Source organism: Zalophus californianus, chromosome 7 (assembly GCF_009762305.2).
Source record: "Zalophus californianus isolate mZalCal1 chromosome 7, mZalCal1.pri.v2, whole genome shotgun sequence".
Classification (NCBI taxonomy): Eukaryota; Metazoa; Chordata; class Mammalia; order Carnivora; family Otariidae; genus Zalophus; species Zalophus californianus.
The window spans coordinates 87,148,464-87,167,665 of NC_045601.1; the positions used below are offsets into that span (position 1 = coordinate 87,148,464).

Sequence of the window (19,202 nt, forward strand, 5' to 3'; positions counted from 1 at the left end):
AAATAAAGACTTTAAATGACACACTGGACCAAATGGACTTCACAGACATATTCAGAACATTCCATCCCAAAGCAAAGGAATACACATTCTTCTCTAGTGCCCATGGAACATTCTCCAGAATTGATCACATCCTAGGTCACAAATCAGGTCTCAATCGGTACCAAAAGATTGGGATCATTCCCTGCATATTTTCAGACCACAATGCTTTGAAACTAGAACTCAACCACAAGAGGAAAGTTGGAAAGAACTCAAATACATGGAGGCTAAAGAGCATCCTACTAAAGAATGAATGGGTCAACCAAGAAATTAAAGAAGAATTAAAAAAATTCATGGAAACCAATGAAAATGAAAACACAACTGTTCCAAATCTTTGGGATACAGCAAAGGCAGTCCTGAGAGGAAAGTATATAGTAATACAAGCTTTTCTCAAGAAACAAGAAAGGTCTCAAATACACAAACTAACCCTACACCTAAAGGGGCTGGAGAAAGAACAGCAAATAAAGCCTAAACCCAGCAGGAGAAGAGAAATCATAAAGATCAGAGCAGAAATCAATGAACTAGAAACCAAAAGAACAGTAGAACAGATCAACGGAAGTAGGAGCTGGTTCTTTGAAAGAATTAACAAGATTGATAAACCCCTGGCCAGACTGATCAAAAAGAAAAGAGAAATGACCCAAATCAACAAAATCATGAATGAAAGAGGAGAGATCACAACCAACACCAAAGAAATACAAACAATTATAAGAACATATTATGAGCAACTCTATGCCAGCAAATTAGATAACCTGGAAGAAATGGGTGCATTCCTAGAGATGTATCAACTACCAAAATTGAACCAGGAAGAAATAGAAAACCTGAACAGACCTATAACCACTAAGGAAATTGAAACAGTCATCAAAAATCTCCCAAGAAACAAAAGCCCAGGGCCAGATGGCTTCCCAGGGGAATTCTATCAGACATTTCAAGAAGAATTAATACCTATTCTCCTGAAACTGTTCCAAAAAATAGAAATGGAAGGGAAACTTCCAAACTCATTTTATGAGGCCAGCATTACCTTGATCCCAAAACCAGACAAAGACCCCATCAAAAAAGAGAATTACAGACCAATATCCTTGATGAACATGGATGCAAAAATTCTCACCAAAATACTAGCCAATAGGATCCAACAGTACATTAAAAGGATTATTCACCACGACCAAGTGGGATTTATCCCTGGGCTGCAAGGCTGGTTCAACATCCGCAAATCAATCAACGTGATACAATACATTAACAAAAGAAAGAACAAGAATCATATGATCCTCTCAATAGATGCAGAAAAAGCATTTGACAAAGTACAGCATCCTTTCTTGATCAAAACTCTTCAGAGTATAGGGATAGAGGGTACATACCTCAATATCATAAAAGCCATCTATGAAAAACCTACAGCGAATATCATTCTCAATGGGGAAAGGCTGAGAGCTTTTCCCCTAAGGTCAGGAACGCGGCAGGGATGTCCACTCTCACCACTGCTATTCAACATAGTATTAGAAGTCCTAGCCACAGCAATTAGACAACAAAAAGAAATCAAAGGCATCCAAATCGGCAAAGAGGAAGTCAAACTCTCACTCTTTGCAGATGATATGATACTGTATGTGGAAAACCCAAAAGACTCCACCCCAAAACTGCTAGAACTCATACAGGAATTCAGTAAAGTAGCAGGATATAAAATCAATACACAGAAATCAGTGGCATTCCTATACACCAACAACAAGACAGAAGAGAGACAAATCAAGGAGTCGATCCCATTTACAATTGCACCCAAAACTATTAGATACCTAGGAATAAATCTAACCAAAGAGGCAAAGGATCTGTACTCAGAAAACTATAAAATACTCATGAAAGGAATTGAAGAAGACACAAAGAAATGGAAAAACGTTCCATGCTCATGGATTGGGAGAATCAACATTGTGAAGATGTCAATGCTACCTAGAGCAATCTACACATTCAATGCAATCCCCATCAAAATACCATCCAGTTTTTTCAAAGAAATGGAACAAATAATCCTAAAATTTGTATGGAACCAGAAGAGACCCAGAATAGCCAGAGGAATACTGAAAAAGAAAAGCAAAGCTGGCGGCATCACAATTCCAGACTTCCAGCTCTATTACAAAGCTGTCATCATCAAGACAGTATGGTACTGGCACAAAAACAGACACATCGATCAATGGAACAGAATCGAGAGCCCAGAAATGGACCCTCAACTCTATGGTCAACTTATCTTTGACAAAGCAGGAAAGAATGTCCAATGGAAAAGAGACAGTCTCTTCAACAAATGGTGTTGGGAAAATTGGACAGCCACATGCAGAAGAATGAAACTGGACCATTTCCTTACACCACACAGAAAAATAGACTCCAAATGGTTGAAAGACCTAAACGTGAGACAGGAGTCCATCCAAATCCTAAAGGAGAACACAGGTAGCAACCTTTTTGACCTTAGCCGCAGCAACTTCTTCCTAGAAACATCGCCAAAGGCACGGGAAGCCAGGGCAAAAATGAACTATTGGGATTTCATCAAGATAAGAAGCTTTTGCACAGCAAAAGAAACAGTCCACAAAACCAAAAGACAACCCACAGAATGGGAGAAAATATTTGCAAATGACATATCAGATAAAGGGCTAGTATCCAAAATCTATAAAGAACTTATCAAACTCAACACCCAAAGAACAAATAATCCAATCAAGAAATGGGCAGAAGACATGAACAGACATTTCTCCAAAGAAGACATCCAAATGGCCAACAGGCACATGAAAAAGTGCTCAACATCGCTCGGCATCAGGGAAATCCAAATCAAAACCTCAATGAGATACCCGTCAGAATGGCTAAAATTAACAAGTCCGGGAATGACAGATGTTGGCGGGGATGTGGAGAAAGGGGAACCCTCCTACACTGTTGGTGGGAATGCAAGCTGGTGCAACCCCTCTGGAAAACAGTATGGAGGTTCCTCAAACAGTTGAAGTTAGAGCTACCGTTCGATCCAGCAATTGCACTACTGGGTATTTACCACAAAGATACAAATGTAGGGACCCGAAGGGGTACATGTACCCCAATGTTTATAGCAGCAATGTCCACCATAGCCAAACTGTGGAAAGAGCCAAGATGCCCATTGACAGATGAATGGATAAAGAAGAAGTGGTATATATACACAATGGAATATTATGCAGCCATCAAAAGGAATGAGATCTTGGCATTTGCAACGACGTGGATGGAACTGGAGGGTGTTATGCTGAGTGAAATAAGTCAATCAGAGAAAGACATGTATCACATGACCTCACTGATATGAGGAATTCTTAATCTCAGGAAAGAAACTGAGTGTTACTGGAGTGGTTGGGGGTGGGAGGGATGGGGTGGCTGGGTGATAGACATTGGGGAGGGTATGTGCTACGGTGAGCGCTGTGAATTGTGCAAGACTGTTGAATCACAGTTCTGTACTTCTGAAACAAATAACGCAACATATTTTAAGGAAAAAGTAAAAGAAGAAGATAACAGGAGAGGAAGGAAAGGGGAGTATGTCAGAGGGGGAGACGAACCATGAGAGATGATGGACTCTGAAAAACAAACTGAGGGTTCTAGAGGGGAGGGGGGTAGGGGGATGGGTTAGCCTGGTGATGGGTATTGAGGAGGGCACGTTCTGCATGGAGCACTGGGTGTTATGAACAAACAATGAATCATGGAACACTGCACCAAAAACTAATGATGTAATATATGGTGATTAACATAACAATAAAAAATTAAAAAAAAAAGACAAAACAAGCAAACAAAAACCATTAAAAATGTATATACTAGAACAGAAATTAGTGACTATAGCCTGTGGGCCAAATCCAGCCCATTGCCTGTTTTTGTATAAAATTTTACTGGAACACCATCATGTTTACTTATTGTTTATGGCTGTTCTTGTTCTACAACAGCAGAGTTGAATAGTTAGAACAGAGACCATATGGGATGTAAAGTCTAAAATATTCACTATCTTCTTGAAATATACTGTCAACTCTGACGTATGAATTGCTTAGAACATCAAGATTGAGTTAACATCTTCCTCCCCCCCACTTTTTTTTCCCATCAGCTCCTTCAAGGTAGATAGCATTCAATAAATGTGAGTTATTGTCATTTGCTGAACACTCAGTGAACTCATAGTTTTATTCAGGACCACATGTTAAATACTTTGGAATTGTGAGGTTGAACTCAGATCCTAAAACTTCAACATGTGATCCTGGATAAAAGTAAGAGGTTTCTGTCCATTTTAAAGGAAATAATGTTCTTCAGCTTTTCTTTGGCATTGTTGAGTTTTGCAATGATTATCTGAGCTCTGGGAGTGAGCGTGCTGACAAACTTGAAATTTGGCAACAAGAAAAAAAGGAAGTCCAGTGCCATGTCATGAGTATTTAAAACAAGGGTGTCTACATTCTTCCATGGAGGACCATGTAATTAGATATACATGCATATGAATGCTCAATTAATGTTGTAATTAGTAATAATAACTCACATTTATTAAATGTGTACTATGGTAACAATTCCATTTAACTGGCCTTGGGTGACCTCACCATTGGTGATTTTAAGAATTCCCATGCTATTATAATGTTCACCCAGGATTAAAAAACTTCTGATTTAGCTTCTTCTCCCTGCTTTCACCATCACCTGCTGTGTTCCAACCATATTGTATTACAAAAAACTGGAAGAACATTAATTCCTGTATCTCAGACTCACTTACCTCCATTTAATTAATGAATATTTGAAAACAAAAATCATCTGCTAGTTCTCCTGGCTGGCTGGACCATGTATTGGGTTTTTTGTTTCTTAACTACTCATTAAAAAAACAAGATTTGCATATTTTTTGGCTCAATAAATATCTCTTGTAAGCAAAAACTATAGTGGCTACTGTCTTTCTTTCCTCTAAATAAGCTGCAGTAATAAAATGTATTATCTTCCTGGAATCACTGTATTTTATTTTTAAAACTAATATGACACTGTATGTTAACTACACTGGATTAAAATAAAATAAAATTAATAAAAAAGAAAAAAGTATTCTCTCCTCTTTTGGGCAGTGTGCTGAGTATTTATGCAATGAGGTATTGGCCAAAAACTGTAAGATGGGAATAGTTTTGTTGCAATGGAACAAAATTCACCTGGAAGGTAGGGAATATGTAGAAAAAAATAAAGCATATCTATTCTCTGTCTCTCTTTGTCTTTGTCCCTCTGGGTCTCTTTCCTTCTGTGTCTCTCCCTCTTTCCTCAAGCCTTCGCTAAAGGAAGATATCTTTATCTTTATCTCTCTATCCTAACAAACCACCCATAGAAGTAGAGGAAAATAGAAATAAAGTCATCAAACTAGGATTCAAGCTCTTTGACATCCCTTCCAACAAAGTCAACCTTTTGATGACCAGAGAGACTACTGCTCCTACTTCCATATTTATTTGTTTGTTAAATGAAGGTTTGAAAAACAGAAACAGAGGTTTTAAGGGACAATGACTTCACAGGGAAGGACTTGTACTAGAGCAATATCTTTGACCTTTCTCAATCCCCCATCATTCACTCCTCTCCCGGAAAGGAGGAATGACCTATGCCTTATGAATTTAGGAAAAGGCATTGATACGCTTGTTCAACTTTTGCTTTAGAACTCTCTCCATGCAGAGAGTATATATCCTGCTAGTTCTATGCAATCTGTCATTTCAAGCGTAGGTGTGTGTGTGTGTGTGTGTGTGTGTGTGTGTGTGTGTGTGTGTGTATAAGCATGTATTTATATATGTGTAAAAGAGTGGGAGGGAGAGAATCAGAGAGAGAGAGAGAGAGGAGAGATGGAGGTAGGAAGAGGCTGTCTGTGGTGGCCCAGGTATACCAGACACAGGGGGATCTGTTTATTTAATCCAAGGAAAGACTGCCCCACTTTGCCCACAAATTTCATCCTTCTTCTTCAAAGAGCTTTATAAGTAACAAGAAATAGTTTTTTCAATTTGTCTGATTCCTGTGCCTGGTTCTCAATGGGTTCTAAAATTATTTCTACTTTATTTGGTATAAAATTCAGAAAAATATCCCAGAATTTGAAAAGGAATATTAACATATGAGAAAATATGAAATTTTCAAGACTCTTACTACACTTTATTCTTCCACCCTCAATGTTTTAAAATTGTGTGCAGTCATTTGTGACTTATCTTTTTTATGAATAACAGCTGGATCATGTTTAATTTTATATCTTATAAGGTTTCAAACAACTTCATGATTATTATCTTATTGAAATTCCTCTGCAATGGCCAAATAATTTCATAAAATAATGTCATCAATCACTCCCCATTTCTAGATATTTTTGGGCTAGGAAAATTGCACATGAGGGATTATACTTATTAATTTCACATGGTTAAAATTCATGAACACTGTCTGGTGTATCACCTGAGAACCCTCCAGCTGCCAGTATGCTCCTACTGATTAGAAAAGTGGCAGAGTCATTCTTTATAAGCATCTATGGAATATTTAGTATATGCTTAGCAGTGTGTTAGTCACTAGATAAATAAAGATTAAAAAAAAAACTCAACATGGTTTCCGTCCTTAAAGAATTCAAACTAAAGGTGCAGTGTAATGGATTAGTGATTTTATGTATTAAACCGATTAACCACCCCATTCTGTCTACCTCAATTGGGTTATAATTATGAGAGTTCACAGAACATACTCAACTAATGTTTTAACTGATGATAAATGTCATTTCAAACTTAGTTTATGAGTATAATTTTGTAAAATGGGTATTTAAAATAGTGTAATCTATGTGTATATGTACATATATTGTACATGTGTATATGTACATGTAAAAGAGTTGGAAAACACAGATCTACCTATTTAAAATAATTCTCTGCAGTAGGTAAAAATTAATATTTAATGAGCTTTATGATTATAGAGGAGGCAAAAAATGAAATCCTTCAAAGTAAACAGAACAATTAAATTGTGAAATAGTAAATTTTACTAGAGGAGAAGATGAAGAGTCTGCAAAGTAATTTTAGAATTTGTGGGTATCAGAACTGTTCTTTATCGCAAGCACTATCTAGCTTTGCTATTCAGACAAAGCATGAGAAGCGACAGGAGTAAGAGTATGAAGGGAAGTTGGTTTCACTTCCATCTCCAATGGACTTGTTAGACTACACATGACTAAGTCGATGTATTAGGTAAGCATTATGTAAGGCATAGATTGGCCCTATACTTCCCTGAATATGTAAAGGAGGCATGATCCGTAGGCAAGTACTAGATTGTGTGTATGTGTGCATGTGTAAGTGTGTGTATATTTCTGTATGTGTGCATATAAATAAAATTCACGTGTGAAAATATATATGGTATCAATCTTATATATACATCCATCTATCCACTTATCTATCTACCTATCTACTCCTCCATCTGCATTTATTTATATTTTTCCACATTTACAGTTCATATTAATCATATGTTGAGTTCTAAAATTTTACTTTTTGAGATAAGATCTTAACTTGTATTTTCTGTACATGTAGATATTAATACTTCATGGTTACAAAGTTCTTTTATAATTTGTAAGCATTTCACATATATAGTATGTCATCTGCTGTTCCCTAGAATCTCCAGAGACGTTAAGATGATGCTACCCACTTCAAATAAACCAAGACTTGAGATCACATGACTTTTCTGAAAAACACACCACCTAAATATGCCCTCATTACCAGGATCTAGGGCAGATGATTTCAGATCAAAAGTTCAGGAGGTTGCATGGCCTCGAGAAAAGACGTTAAGCTTTGGAGCAATTGTACCTGGACACAACTTCCATTCTTTGCCTCACAAAACTGGATTGCTCCTCTGTAGATTTTCAGATTCTTTGTATGCAAACCAATGCAGGGATATCCACCTTGCTTCTTGTAAGCATTGGAGTTGGTTTGTCAAAGCGCCCAGGTGAGTGTCTAGTACTTTGTAGGAGCTGAATACACCGAGACTGCTTTTTATTCTACAATATCATGCATCTTATTTATGTATGCCAGTCAACAAAGGCATATACACATTGGCTGTCAAATTATTGATTGAATGATTTCTATGGAATTCACAATTTGAGATCAATTCTTCTATTTCACAGAGTGTTTCTGTTTCTGTCCATTATCAGATGACCTGCACTCACAGAATGCAAACTCATTTAAGTATTACTATATAAAACACTGAATTTAGATAGTAAAAAATTTCTGCAAAGAAGTGATATTATGTATTAATAAATTCATAAAGATTGACTTATGATTTACTTAATAGATGCAATTATTCCCATTCATTATTGTGGATTAACAAGAATCAAATATGGATATTATTAAAATTAAGTAAACAAAGTCAAAGGTCTACAATTAGGGAAAAACAAAATTCATTAAAATTAAATTCATTACGAAATTTTTGGTTAATCTTAATTCTGAAATATACTGGTCTGAGTATTGACAGTTATTAATAAAAGAAATTTGCATTTCATAGTCTTATATTTTATATTATGAAACAAAGCTATATATTATATTCTGTGTACATATATAAATGTATTTTAATTTTGACAGAAATAAGGCTCAGTGAAGCCAAATATCATCAATTGCCAATATACACATAAATACATGTTATTAAATGTAGTATTTGTGGGTAACCAGCATATATTGACGTGTGTATTTCCGTGTGACACACATTATATCTATGTATCTGGGCATATATATATATATTAATAACAGGAATAAGGTTCTAAGTAGTCAAATAATCATTTGGTCAATTACTATTACTGATTTGGTAAGTAAATGTATTAGCATTTGGTTTTCAGATTTTCTTAATATGATTTTTTTGTTTTTTTGATAATCAAATATACTTCATCAATATGGGTTATTATTATATGAGCTAAATCTCCATCCACAAGCAAGAATCTTCTTTAGGTTTTTTCTTTTTTCTTTTTTTTTTTAAGAATTATACGTATTTGTGAGTGACAGTAAAAAATGAAAAGAAAACATAAACACAACAAAAGTTAAAGTTTTTTAACTAAACATCATCCCTGTCAATGTTCAACTTTCTAGCTGGCTCATGAATATATTTGTTATAAACCCCACAATGTTTACTCAATGTTTATTCATTGATGGGAGTTCCTCCCGACTGTCAGGATGAAATGACAAGTCTCCAATAATGACAATGGCTTGCACTTCTAAAATACCAAGCAAAATTTATCTGTGCTCAAAATATTCATACATCATATTTTGTGAATAATTCAATGACGTGTGGGAACAGAGGGGCTATTTTTGAAAAATTTGGCCCACTTAATCTTTTGCAAGTAATTAATTTTCTCTGGTGCAATAACACTGTCATTTTTTCAATGTCTTAATGTCAAAATGCAGTGAGAAATTTGATACCTATGTGACATAGCTTATCATTTCTGAAGTACTAAAATGTTAAAGAATATAATTTAAAAATGTACAGTATTTTGAAGTAAGTCTTATATATATTTAATGCAGATTTGTGCTAATCATGATATATAGTGTAATGCCTATACATAAAACTGAGTAACAAATTTTGCTCAGGCCTTGTCCCCATTAGACAAGGAATTCTTTCATTTTAATAGCAGAAACCATAAAAACCCAAACCCTAGGAATGGAGCAGTTTAGCACTGACTTATAAAAATTAGCTTTCTGTCACATCACTTTTTCCTTCAGGCATTTTTCTCAGAGATTTTGGCTGATTTGGTTATAAAGCAGAAGGTTAAATTCTCACACAGTGATCATTAGGAAAAAATAAACAGGGCAAGTACTAAAGCTGGCTTTGCACCTACTGAATGCTGCAAGTGTCTGTACTCATTTGATATGCATCTTGCAAAGCTCGGCTGTTCCCAGAAGGCCACTCCATGAAGACCGAGAGAGCAGCGTCTGCTCGTGGTGCCTGTGCGTCACAAAGAACAGAGAGAAGCTTTATAACAGAGATGCTAGAAGGCATCACATAACTGGGAGGCAGTCTCAAGAATTGGGTTTGTACATTTTCCTGCCTTAAAAAACATGCATATGAAAATATTACGTTGATAATTTTTATAGTGCATGTGAATCACACTGAGAAACCATTGCATTAGCAGGAATTTCTAAGTCTCTTCATTGGCTCCATCTATGAAGCACTTCACTAAAATTGCTTTATTAATTGCTTATGGGAGAGATTTATTTATGGATATAGGATAAAAGCATGACTTCAGAAGCAAACATAGCATGCCGTTCGTGGATGGCCATCATAATTTCGTTGGGTGGGTCATCATACTTTACCTGTGGCATTCAGCGGGCACTGATTGAATGCCAAGTCGCCTGCCGGGGTCCTTTTCCACACCATCGACATCAGATAATCCTCTGGGCATATTTCATAAGGTGCTGCAATTTAAAACAGAGGATTTGAATGCCAGCAGTGTTTGTTTTTCTAAATATTGGCAATAAATAGTCCTCAAATGCATCTATCTGCGGAGCTCTTTCATTTTCTTTAAAGTATATAGTTTATTGAGATGTTAGCAATGTCTTCATAAACCAAAAAACCACCACATTTCATTATCTATGAAATCTCCACAAAAATGTTCTTTCTTTTGAAAGTGCTTACTATGGAGACTTTTTAAAAAAGTCAATGAATTTGCTTATAAATTGAACATTACATTCAAGCATATAAATAAAAAAATCTTTTCAATATTCATAATGTTTTGAAATACTGTGAAATAAAATGATTTCCAATAAACTGAAAACCATATTTGAATTATTAACTCTGTTAAGAGGAAATAAACACAAAGGGCAAGAATATGTAACTTTTTATTCTTCATACAAGAGCAATGATGTCAATCACATGACATCATATAAAAATGAACTGATTTGATCTTTTGGTCTTTGTATTTTCAAAAACTCAATTTAATTACTGAGATGAGAAAGTTATCGGGAATTCCAAGAATAACAGAGGTATACCAGAAATATTTTAATAGGAGGCCAAAGGACTTGTGAAGTCCGTCCATACCATGTTTTGCATTAAACCTTACACCTTGCTCCTAGAAAGAACATGCCAGTCCTTTCTCTAGACACACCTACTCTTGTGCCTTTCACACAGCACTGCCACGTATATGCTCACATATTTGTGTTCCCTAGTTGCCTGGCATCTTGTTACCTTCTCATCTCAGTATCTCCCACCTAATGGTTTGGCGCACAGAAGTTGTTCAAAATTGAATAAATAAATGAATCAATATTTGAATATATAAATACTTTTAATAAGTGAATAAGGACCAAAAAATAAGTACCTAATATATATATTAGTATGTATTATGTATATATACATACATACATGAGTGTGACTTCCAAGGAGAGACAGTATACTATTTAATCCATGATAATCGTAATCTACAGATACTGATTCTACTTCAGAATTTATGAGCTCATTAGGATACATTATAATTATTAGTGGGGAAGAATACAATTTGAGAAACTACAATCTTGAAATAATATTTTCTTTATCTGGGATAGCAGGGCCGAAAGCATCTTCTCTTTGTGGGGTGGGGATCAGACAAAATGGGCAAAGTGGTTCCCAGTTGGCCAGTCTCCATGGTCAGTGTGGAAGTGGGTGGCTGCAGGTGCTTGGCTGCATCCCTTAATTTATTTTTCTGCTGTTTCTATTCTTGCAATATTGGAGGAGGGAGTGCTGTGGAGGGGCTGTCCCTACCTTTGCTTGAGTTGCACCATTTTTTTGTGATTTTTAAAAATTTTATTATTTTATATTTTTGATTTATGGTGACTCCACCTCTATTCATCACCGCCACTCCCAGGCCAGACTCAGTGGCAAATCCTGCTCTTGGTTCCTAGGAAAGGGCCAGGCCAGCCTGAGCCCTCCTGCCCCCTGTAACAGCCTGGACAGGTTGAAGGGGCCAGAAGGGCACACTTGGCTCCTGAAGAGGGAGGGGTGGTGATGACTCCCCCTAGCCCCTTCCTCCTCCATTTGTTCACTTCTATACTTGGTTTTCCTCTGGTACCATCATGTAGTAAAAAGAATGTTTAGAATCTGAAAATTAATAATTAATAATAACAATAATAATAATAATTCACCTCTCTGTTTCCTGTTTTCCCATATGGTAAAGAAGACTACTAATCTCTACCTCGTAAGATTACTGGGGAAGATTAAATGAGTCCATGCATGTAAGACTTTTAATAAGGGTTCACTATTATTACTATTATTAATACATAGAAATTATCTAAAGAGGGCGCCTGGGTGGCTCAGTTGGTTAAGCGACTGCCTTCAGCTCAGGTCATGATCCTGGAGTCCCGGGATCGAGTCCCGCATCGGCCTCCCTGCTCAGCAGGGAGTCTGCTTCTCCCTCTGACCCTCTTCCCTCTCGTGCTCTCTATCTCTCATTCTCTCTTTCTCAAATAGATAAATAAAATCTTTTTTAAAAAAAGAAATTATCTAAGGAAAGCATTTAACAAAGGAAAAAGCAGGGCATGGATGATTCTGCAAAGGACACAGGGACCAAGGAGCAAGGACCAAGAAGGAACCATCCAAGTCCCTTGTGGAGGCCTGAGAGAGAATAGCCTTCTAGAACCCCAAACACAGTGGTCTCAAGGAGGAGGGAGAAGTCAGAGCATAGAGCCCTATGGAGACAGCCCAGGGAGTAATGCCTGAGATGCGTGCATTAGGTTTGGCCTTTAGGAGATCACCAGTGGGATAAGGTGGACACATTTCATGAAAATGGGGCTGGTGAAGGTTGAATGGACTGCTAAACCATCCACCAAGCGAGGATTCCCTAAATTGGAAACTGTTGCCTAAGTGTTTTAATGAGAACTTAGACTATTAATTTAGCATGAGGGCAATTATTTTGAATAATTGGAAGTAGCCAAGAGGATATGCAGGAAGTCAAAGCAAAGGCGACTGAGTCAGGACTCTAGAATCTAGTCCTGCAGATACCCCCAAGCTCGGTCACCTCAGAGAAGCCTCTTATTTGAAGGCCTTGGTGCTCTCATCTGTGAAGAGGAAGGATGTGAAATAGGTGATCTTCAATGTCACTTTCCGTTCTAAAATGGCCACATGTTTAAACCATTCCTCTTATCTGTCCAGGCTGTTACAGGGGGCAGGAGGGCTCAGGCTGGCCTGGCCCTTTCCTAGGGCCCAAGAGCAGGATTTGCCACTGAGTCTGGCCTGGGAGTGGCGGTGATGAATAGAGGTGGAGTCACCATAAATCAAAAATATAAAATAATAAAATTTTTAAAAATCACAAAAAAAATGGTACAACTCAAGCAAAGGTAGGTACAGCCCCTCCACAGCACTCCCTCCTCCAATATCGCAAGAATAGAAACAGCAGAAAAATAAATTAAGGGATGCAGTCAAGCACCTGCAGCCACCCACTTCCACACTGACCATGGAGACTAGTCAGCTGGGAACCACTTTGCCCATTTTGTCTGATCCGCACCCCACAAAGAGCAGATGTTTCTGGCCCTGCTACCCTGTCCAACCTCCTGCTATAGCCAAAGAGGCCAGGGCAGTGTCTCCTAAGAGGAGAGGTGACAGTTGTCAGGAAGAAAAGGCAAAGCCCAGAGATGAGACTGTGAGAGGGAGGTTAGTGACTGCTATGCAGCTAGGTGGTGCCCAGATTAATGACAATGAAGGGGAAATAGTAGGAAGAAGGAAAAGTTAGCACATGTTGGAGCCACAGTAAGAATTCAACCAGTTTGGCTTCTGCTCCCAACTCTTACTTGCTATGTTGCAGTCAAGCCTTGATATACACCCTCTACCCAGTTGTGTAATGGCAACACGTATGTGTTTCTTTGGTTCAGATGTCTTTCTTGAGCTTTAGACTGGCACATCCAACTGCCGAGTGACACTTTTCTACTGATTATTCTCTCTGTTCCAAAGAAATCTCGGAGTCAGTCTGCCTACACTTCAACTCCTACCATTTTTCTCCCTAATGCTGCTTGTTTCCTCTCCTTGTATTCCCTAACTCTGCTAATGATACCTCTAATCTTGTACCCATAACGAAACCCATCAGATTCATCTTCTCCTCCCTTAACTTACCATGATTCTAACTCCATTGCTTACCCAAGCATCCATCCTGTTCCATCTGAATGAGGTGAACAACCTCATCGGTTCATTCGGCATTGACCTGACACATGCTAGGCTCTGTTCTAGGGAAAATCAATGGTGCATGAGAGCAGCGCTCTCTGCCTCATGGAGCTTTCAGTCAAACAATTAAATATACCATTACTTGAGTACAACTATGATAAGATCTGCAATAGTTTTTTTTTTTTTAAGATTTTATTTATTTATTTGACAGAGAGAGACATAGCGGGAGAGGGAACACAAGCAGGGGGAGTGGGCAGAGGGAGAAGCGGGCTTCCCGCCGGGCAGGGAGCCCGATGGGGGGCTTGATCCCAGGACCCCGGGATCATGACCTGAGCTGAAGGCAGACGCTTAACGACTGAGCCACCCAGGCGCCCCAAGGTCTGCAATAGTTAATACAGAATGTTATTTCAATCTAAACTTTGAAGAATGGAAACAGGCTTCCTGGAGGAAGCGACGCTTAATTGTGACTGACTGTGTGAAGGGCAGCAAGCGTTCTAGGCAGAGTGAACAGTATGTGCAAAGGCCTGGAAGCAGAGAAGAGGTTGGGGCCTGAGACCAGTGGAGCTGGAGGGAACAATTTTAGGGAAGAGTGTGGAGTGATGGGCTGGTAGACTGGCTAACATTAGTGCCTACAGGGCCTCGCAGGCAGCTACGGAAGGGTTAAACAAAAGATCGACGTAATTCAATTTTTAATTTTAAGAAGATCGGTTTGCTCTCTATGGGTAACAGGGATGGGAGAGCAGTAGGTAGGGCAAGACAGTGGAAGGGGTTAATGTAGTGCTTCAGCGCTGAAATGATGGTGGCTTTAGGTCAGATGTTTAGACTAAAAATGAAGAAAAAGTGGGCACAAGATAAATTTAGAAAGTAGTAGACTAACTGATGTGGGGAATGAAGGACTGAGGGGTTAAGGATGATGCCTGCTTTCCCAGCTGAAGAACTAGGTATAAAGTGGAGCTATTTATTCTCTTGTATCTTCTACCTCTAATCCCATTTTCATGCCATATTAACAAAGTAATCTCTCAAATGAAGTTTAATCCCATAACTTGCTGCTTAAAACCTTTCCATGGTTCTCCAGGGCTGACAGGATAAAGGTAAGTATGCTCCCTGTGATAAATAAAGGCCCTTCTAGCAAGCTCCAAGCTAGCATTCCAGCTATGGCTCATGTTTATTCTCCTATGCATCAGCCACCCAGAATTAATTGTCATCCTCCAAATATTCTACACCAGGTCACATTCTCCTGTGTTTCTGTAAATGTCAGCCAAAACTACTTTAGAACATAAGAAAGAGGAAAAGCATAAAAAAATGTTAAAAACTCACAAAGGACATCATGCGTAGTTTATTACATAATCGAATTCCATGTAAAACAACTAGTCCCTTTTTAATAAAGACACACCAGTAATTTCTTAGTACCATTGCACCTAATTATTCTTTTTTTTTGTCGTTCCATCTACACATCCAACTTCTATTCAAAACCTGCCTCATTAACTCTTCATTTTTAATCCTTCACTTTCATTTCACTTTTATTTTTTTTTTTTCTGTTTTTCAATGTTTTTAAACTTAGCTCCACTGATGAGGGAGCTAGAGCATTCAATTTTTGTTTCTGATTTAATCTTGACACAAAGCAATGAAGAAGCAATTTGCAACCTAGACTTCCTCATTCCCCTGTTGTGGGTTCAGAAAGCTTTTCACACCTATTGTTACTCTGCCAAAAGTTAGCTCCCTTCCCTGCGCCCTTCCCCCACCATCGGCTGTGTGGTCAGAAACTCGGGTAATTGCAAGCGTTAACCACTAGATGGCACGGGTGGGCCAATAGGGCCAAATGTTTACCGGGCTCACCCTGAAACTGATGAGGTTCAAAATTAAGATGGGCAGAAGTAGGAACTGTCAGCTGGGGAATATGGGTTAGCGCTTTTTTTTTTTTTTAAGGTACAGTACTTGGAGAAAAAAAACATTTCTTCTTTTCCAGTAAGTACGACGTTTAGTGATAAAACTAGCCTCAGTTACAAGGCCTTTCAATCTGGCCTCTTACCTCAGCTCCCACCCTCTCCACATTCTGCCCCCCAACCCCTCTGCTACACTGACCCCTTTGATGCTTCTCCAATCCTCCAGGACGGCTTTTACCTCAGAGCTTGTGCACTTGCTCTTTCTTTCCAGGATATCCCTCCGTCTCCCGCCCAAATGTCTGCATGGTTTGTGTCTTCACTGCCTTTCATCTTTGCTGAAATCTTACCTTTTCAGGGACTTCCTGACTTCTCTCAAACACTCCCACACTTTCCTCTGTTTTATTCTTCTTCAAAATGCTTGTTAACCTTCTAACTTCTGCATCTTTTTTTTTTTAAAGATTTTATTTATTTATTTGACAGAGAGAGCGCAAGCAGGCAGAGCAGCAGACAGAGGGCGAGGGTAACTTCTGCATCTTTTTTCCTAGCTTTCTTACTTTGCAGTATTATTATTGTTTATTTATTGCCTTCTCCCTCTAGAATGTGAGCACCATGAAGACAATAATTTTTCTGTTTTGTTTCACTCCTAGAGCACATAAGTACTTAGAAGTCTAGCAAATGGTAGGTGAATGCCTATGAACACACTCATATAGTTTAAGCCAAAAATTACCAAATACTTTCAAAAGATCTATTTTTGGTACACCTAGGTGGCTCAATCAGTTAAGCATCCCCCTTTGGCTCAGGTCATGATCTTGAGGTCCTGGGACCCAGTCCTGGGATCCAGCCCCAAATCTTGAGGTCCTGGGATCCTGAGCAGGGAGCCTGCTTCTCCCTCCCTGCTCTGCTCCTACCCCCTGCTTGTGCTCACTCTCTCTCTCTCTCTCTCTCTCAAATAAATCTTTTTTTTTAAAAAAAAAAGATCTATTTTTCCATTACCTCACTACTTAAGATGACAGAAAATGAGATGATTCTGCAAAGCACTGAGGACAGTGTGTATGAGTGTGTGCATATCTGTGTGTAAGTAGACCAGCTGTAGGTTAAGAATGTTCACTTAGGAAAAGAGAGGGAGGTTAACTACTATAGTTTTCTTAAAAATTAACAAAAATGGGTTTCCAGGGTACCAGATATTGACAAAAGTTGACTTTTGTAGGGCTGTGTCTGACTTGGTAAGAGTCTATGGAACCCTGTTGAGAATTCTCCAGTGTGATCTCTATATACCCAACCACAGTACTCAATTATTAATTTCCATTTCCCTAATGACAACGTATGGCCTACCTCAACCAGACCAAAAAACAAAACAAATAAACATTAGCACAGTAATTTTTTAAACTTAAAAAAGCCAACAAACTTTGTTTTTCTCCACCATCAATTCATAAAGCCTTGGATTCATTGTGCTTCTTGCAGATGGAAACAGTGCACAAATAATAAGAAAGGAAGATGATAGGGGAATCATAGATTCAAATTTGCAAATTTGCAGGGTTTTCAGCGTTTTAGTAGTAATGTCAAATCCCATCTGCTTAAAATATTTCAGCAAAGGTCATATGGCATTCATTGAAGATTGTATCTTTAAAAAGTTTAGTTCAGAAAATATATGTATTTATGCTCATACCAACAGCAAAACTGCCTAGATATTAAAATAAAAATTTATTTTCTTCCATCTTAGGTTTATGAAGCCCCCAGTAGTAGGAAACTTTCTGGACTCTCCTCAGTGCCCCTTATGGAATTCATTCATTCTACAGATACTGAGCACCCATAATGTCCCAATTACCTTGTAAAATGCTGCACCTAAAGAAAATGAACAAAAATAGTCAGGGTCTCTCAACTTGCAAGATGGTGAGGGAGACACTAAGAGGAGAAATTTTAATACAGTGGATGCCCACTATGATCTGAGAAGTCCTGGATGCTCTAGGAGTACTCTGGGGGAGAGTATATCACTAGGAGATTTCCAGAAAGGATGTCCAAGGATAACAGGAGTTGGCCAGTGAGGAAGGGAAAAGTGTGCCTTGGGAACCACATGTAGGAAGACCCAGGCAGCAAGGAGAACCTGGTATATCCAAGAAATTGGGAACATTACAGAATGGGTAGAGGTGGTACAAAGAACATTTCAGAATGGCTCAAGGTGGTACAAAGAACCTGGTATATCCAAGAAATTGGGAACATTTCAGAATGGCTAGAGTACAAAGTTGGGGATGAGTAGAGGTGGGTAATTACCGGAGGGGGAGGGGTCACATATGATAAGATAAAGTACGAGTTTGAATTTAAGGGCAAGGAAAATTTGTTATAATGTGTTGAATGCTATACATGTAGTTTGGGGAATGGATTGAAGAAAAGTGAGACTGAAGGCACGGCCTGTGACAACCTAAATGGAGTGAGTAGGGAAGGGGCGTGGCATCACGGGAAGTGGAAACAGGAAGGGAAGCCAGTGGATTCAAAAATCTATCCAGGACAGAGAATGGGCTCGGCTCCAGGGCTGGATGTAGGAGGTGAGGAAGGGAGAGAAATAAAAGATGAAAGCCAGGTGTCCAGGAAGAGTGCTGTGCTACAGCCTCAGTTAGAGCACAGGAGGAAGGTACCAGTTGGGAGGGTAGACGCTGAAAATAGTTTTGAGTTTGAGGTAGTTGAGCACCTCTTAGTATATCAGAAAGGCAGTTGGTGTATGGAACTAAAGCTCAAGACAAAAACATAAGCTAAAGGGAGAGATTTGTGTTAATTTTTTTTTCCTGTTCAATGCTACCTATGTATATTTTGTAAATCAGAAAATATACAATTAGCTCACATCACTCTCTATGCTCAAAATAAAAACGTATTATTGTAGGGCAATATGAAGGACTCTTGTTTTTTGTGCCTTAGCAAAATGGAACAGCAACTCTGTTCATCAGCTGAAAGATCCCACTGTTTGCTATCACTAGTGCAAAGATATAAAAACCCATTTATAAGATACAACTGTACTTTAAGTCACAAGTATGTAGTTAGCATGCTGTCTTAAAACAAGGTAGCAATTACCTAGTGATTAGCTGTTAATCTGTCTATTCAAACTGATTTTCTGTCTCTTAAAAATAGCAAAAATTATACAGGGCTTAAATCAATTTGATGTGGAAAATTAGTTTTCACCCCTATGCTAGAATTTCAGTATTAAAGAGAAATTGATTCTACACTGTAGAGTTGGCATGCAGG

The 19,202-nt window shown here is 38.3% G+C and overlaps 1 protein-coding gene across 4 annotated transcripts in view; it reads right to left on the minus strand.

The window, feature by feature from the left end:
• Nucleotides 1-19,202, minus strand: part of ADGRB3 (adhesion G protein-coupled receptor B3) — a 726,710-nt gene that overhangs the window by 394,078 nt on the left and 313,430 nt on the right. For all 4 annotated transcript variants that reach the window (XM_027603097.2, XM_027603095.2, XM_027603096.2 and 1 more), the window contains 2 exons: nucleotides 10,281-10,382; nucleotides 9,806-9,912 (listed from right to left, as the gene is read on the minus strand). In XM_027603097.2, the coding sequence (XP_027458898.1) occupies nucleotides 9,806-9,912; nucleotides 10,281-10,382 (209 nt within the window). The remainder of the gene's footprint in view (nucleotides 1-9,805; nucleotides 9,913-10,280; nucleotides 10,383-19,202) is intronic.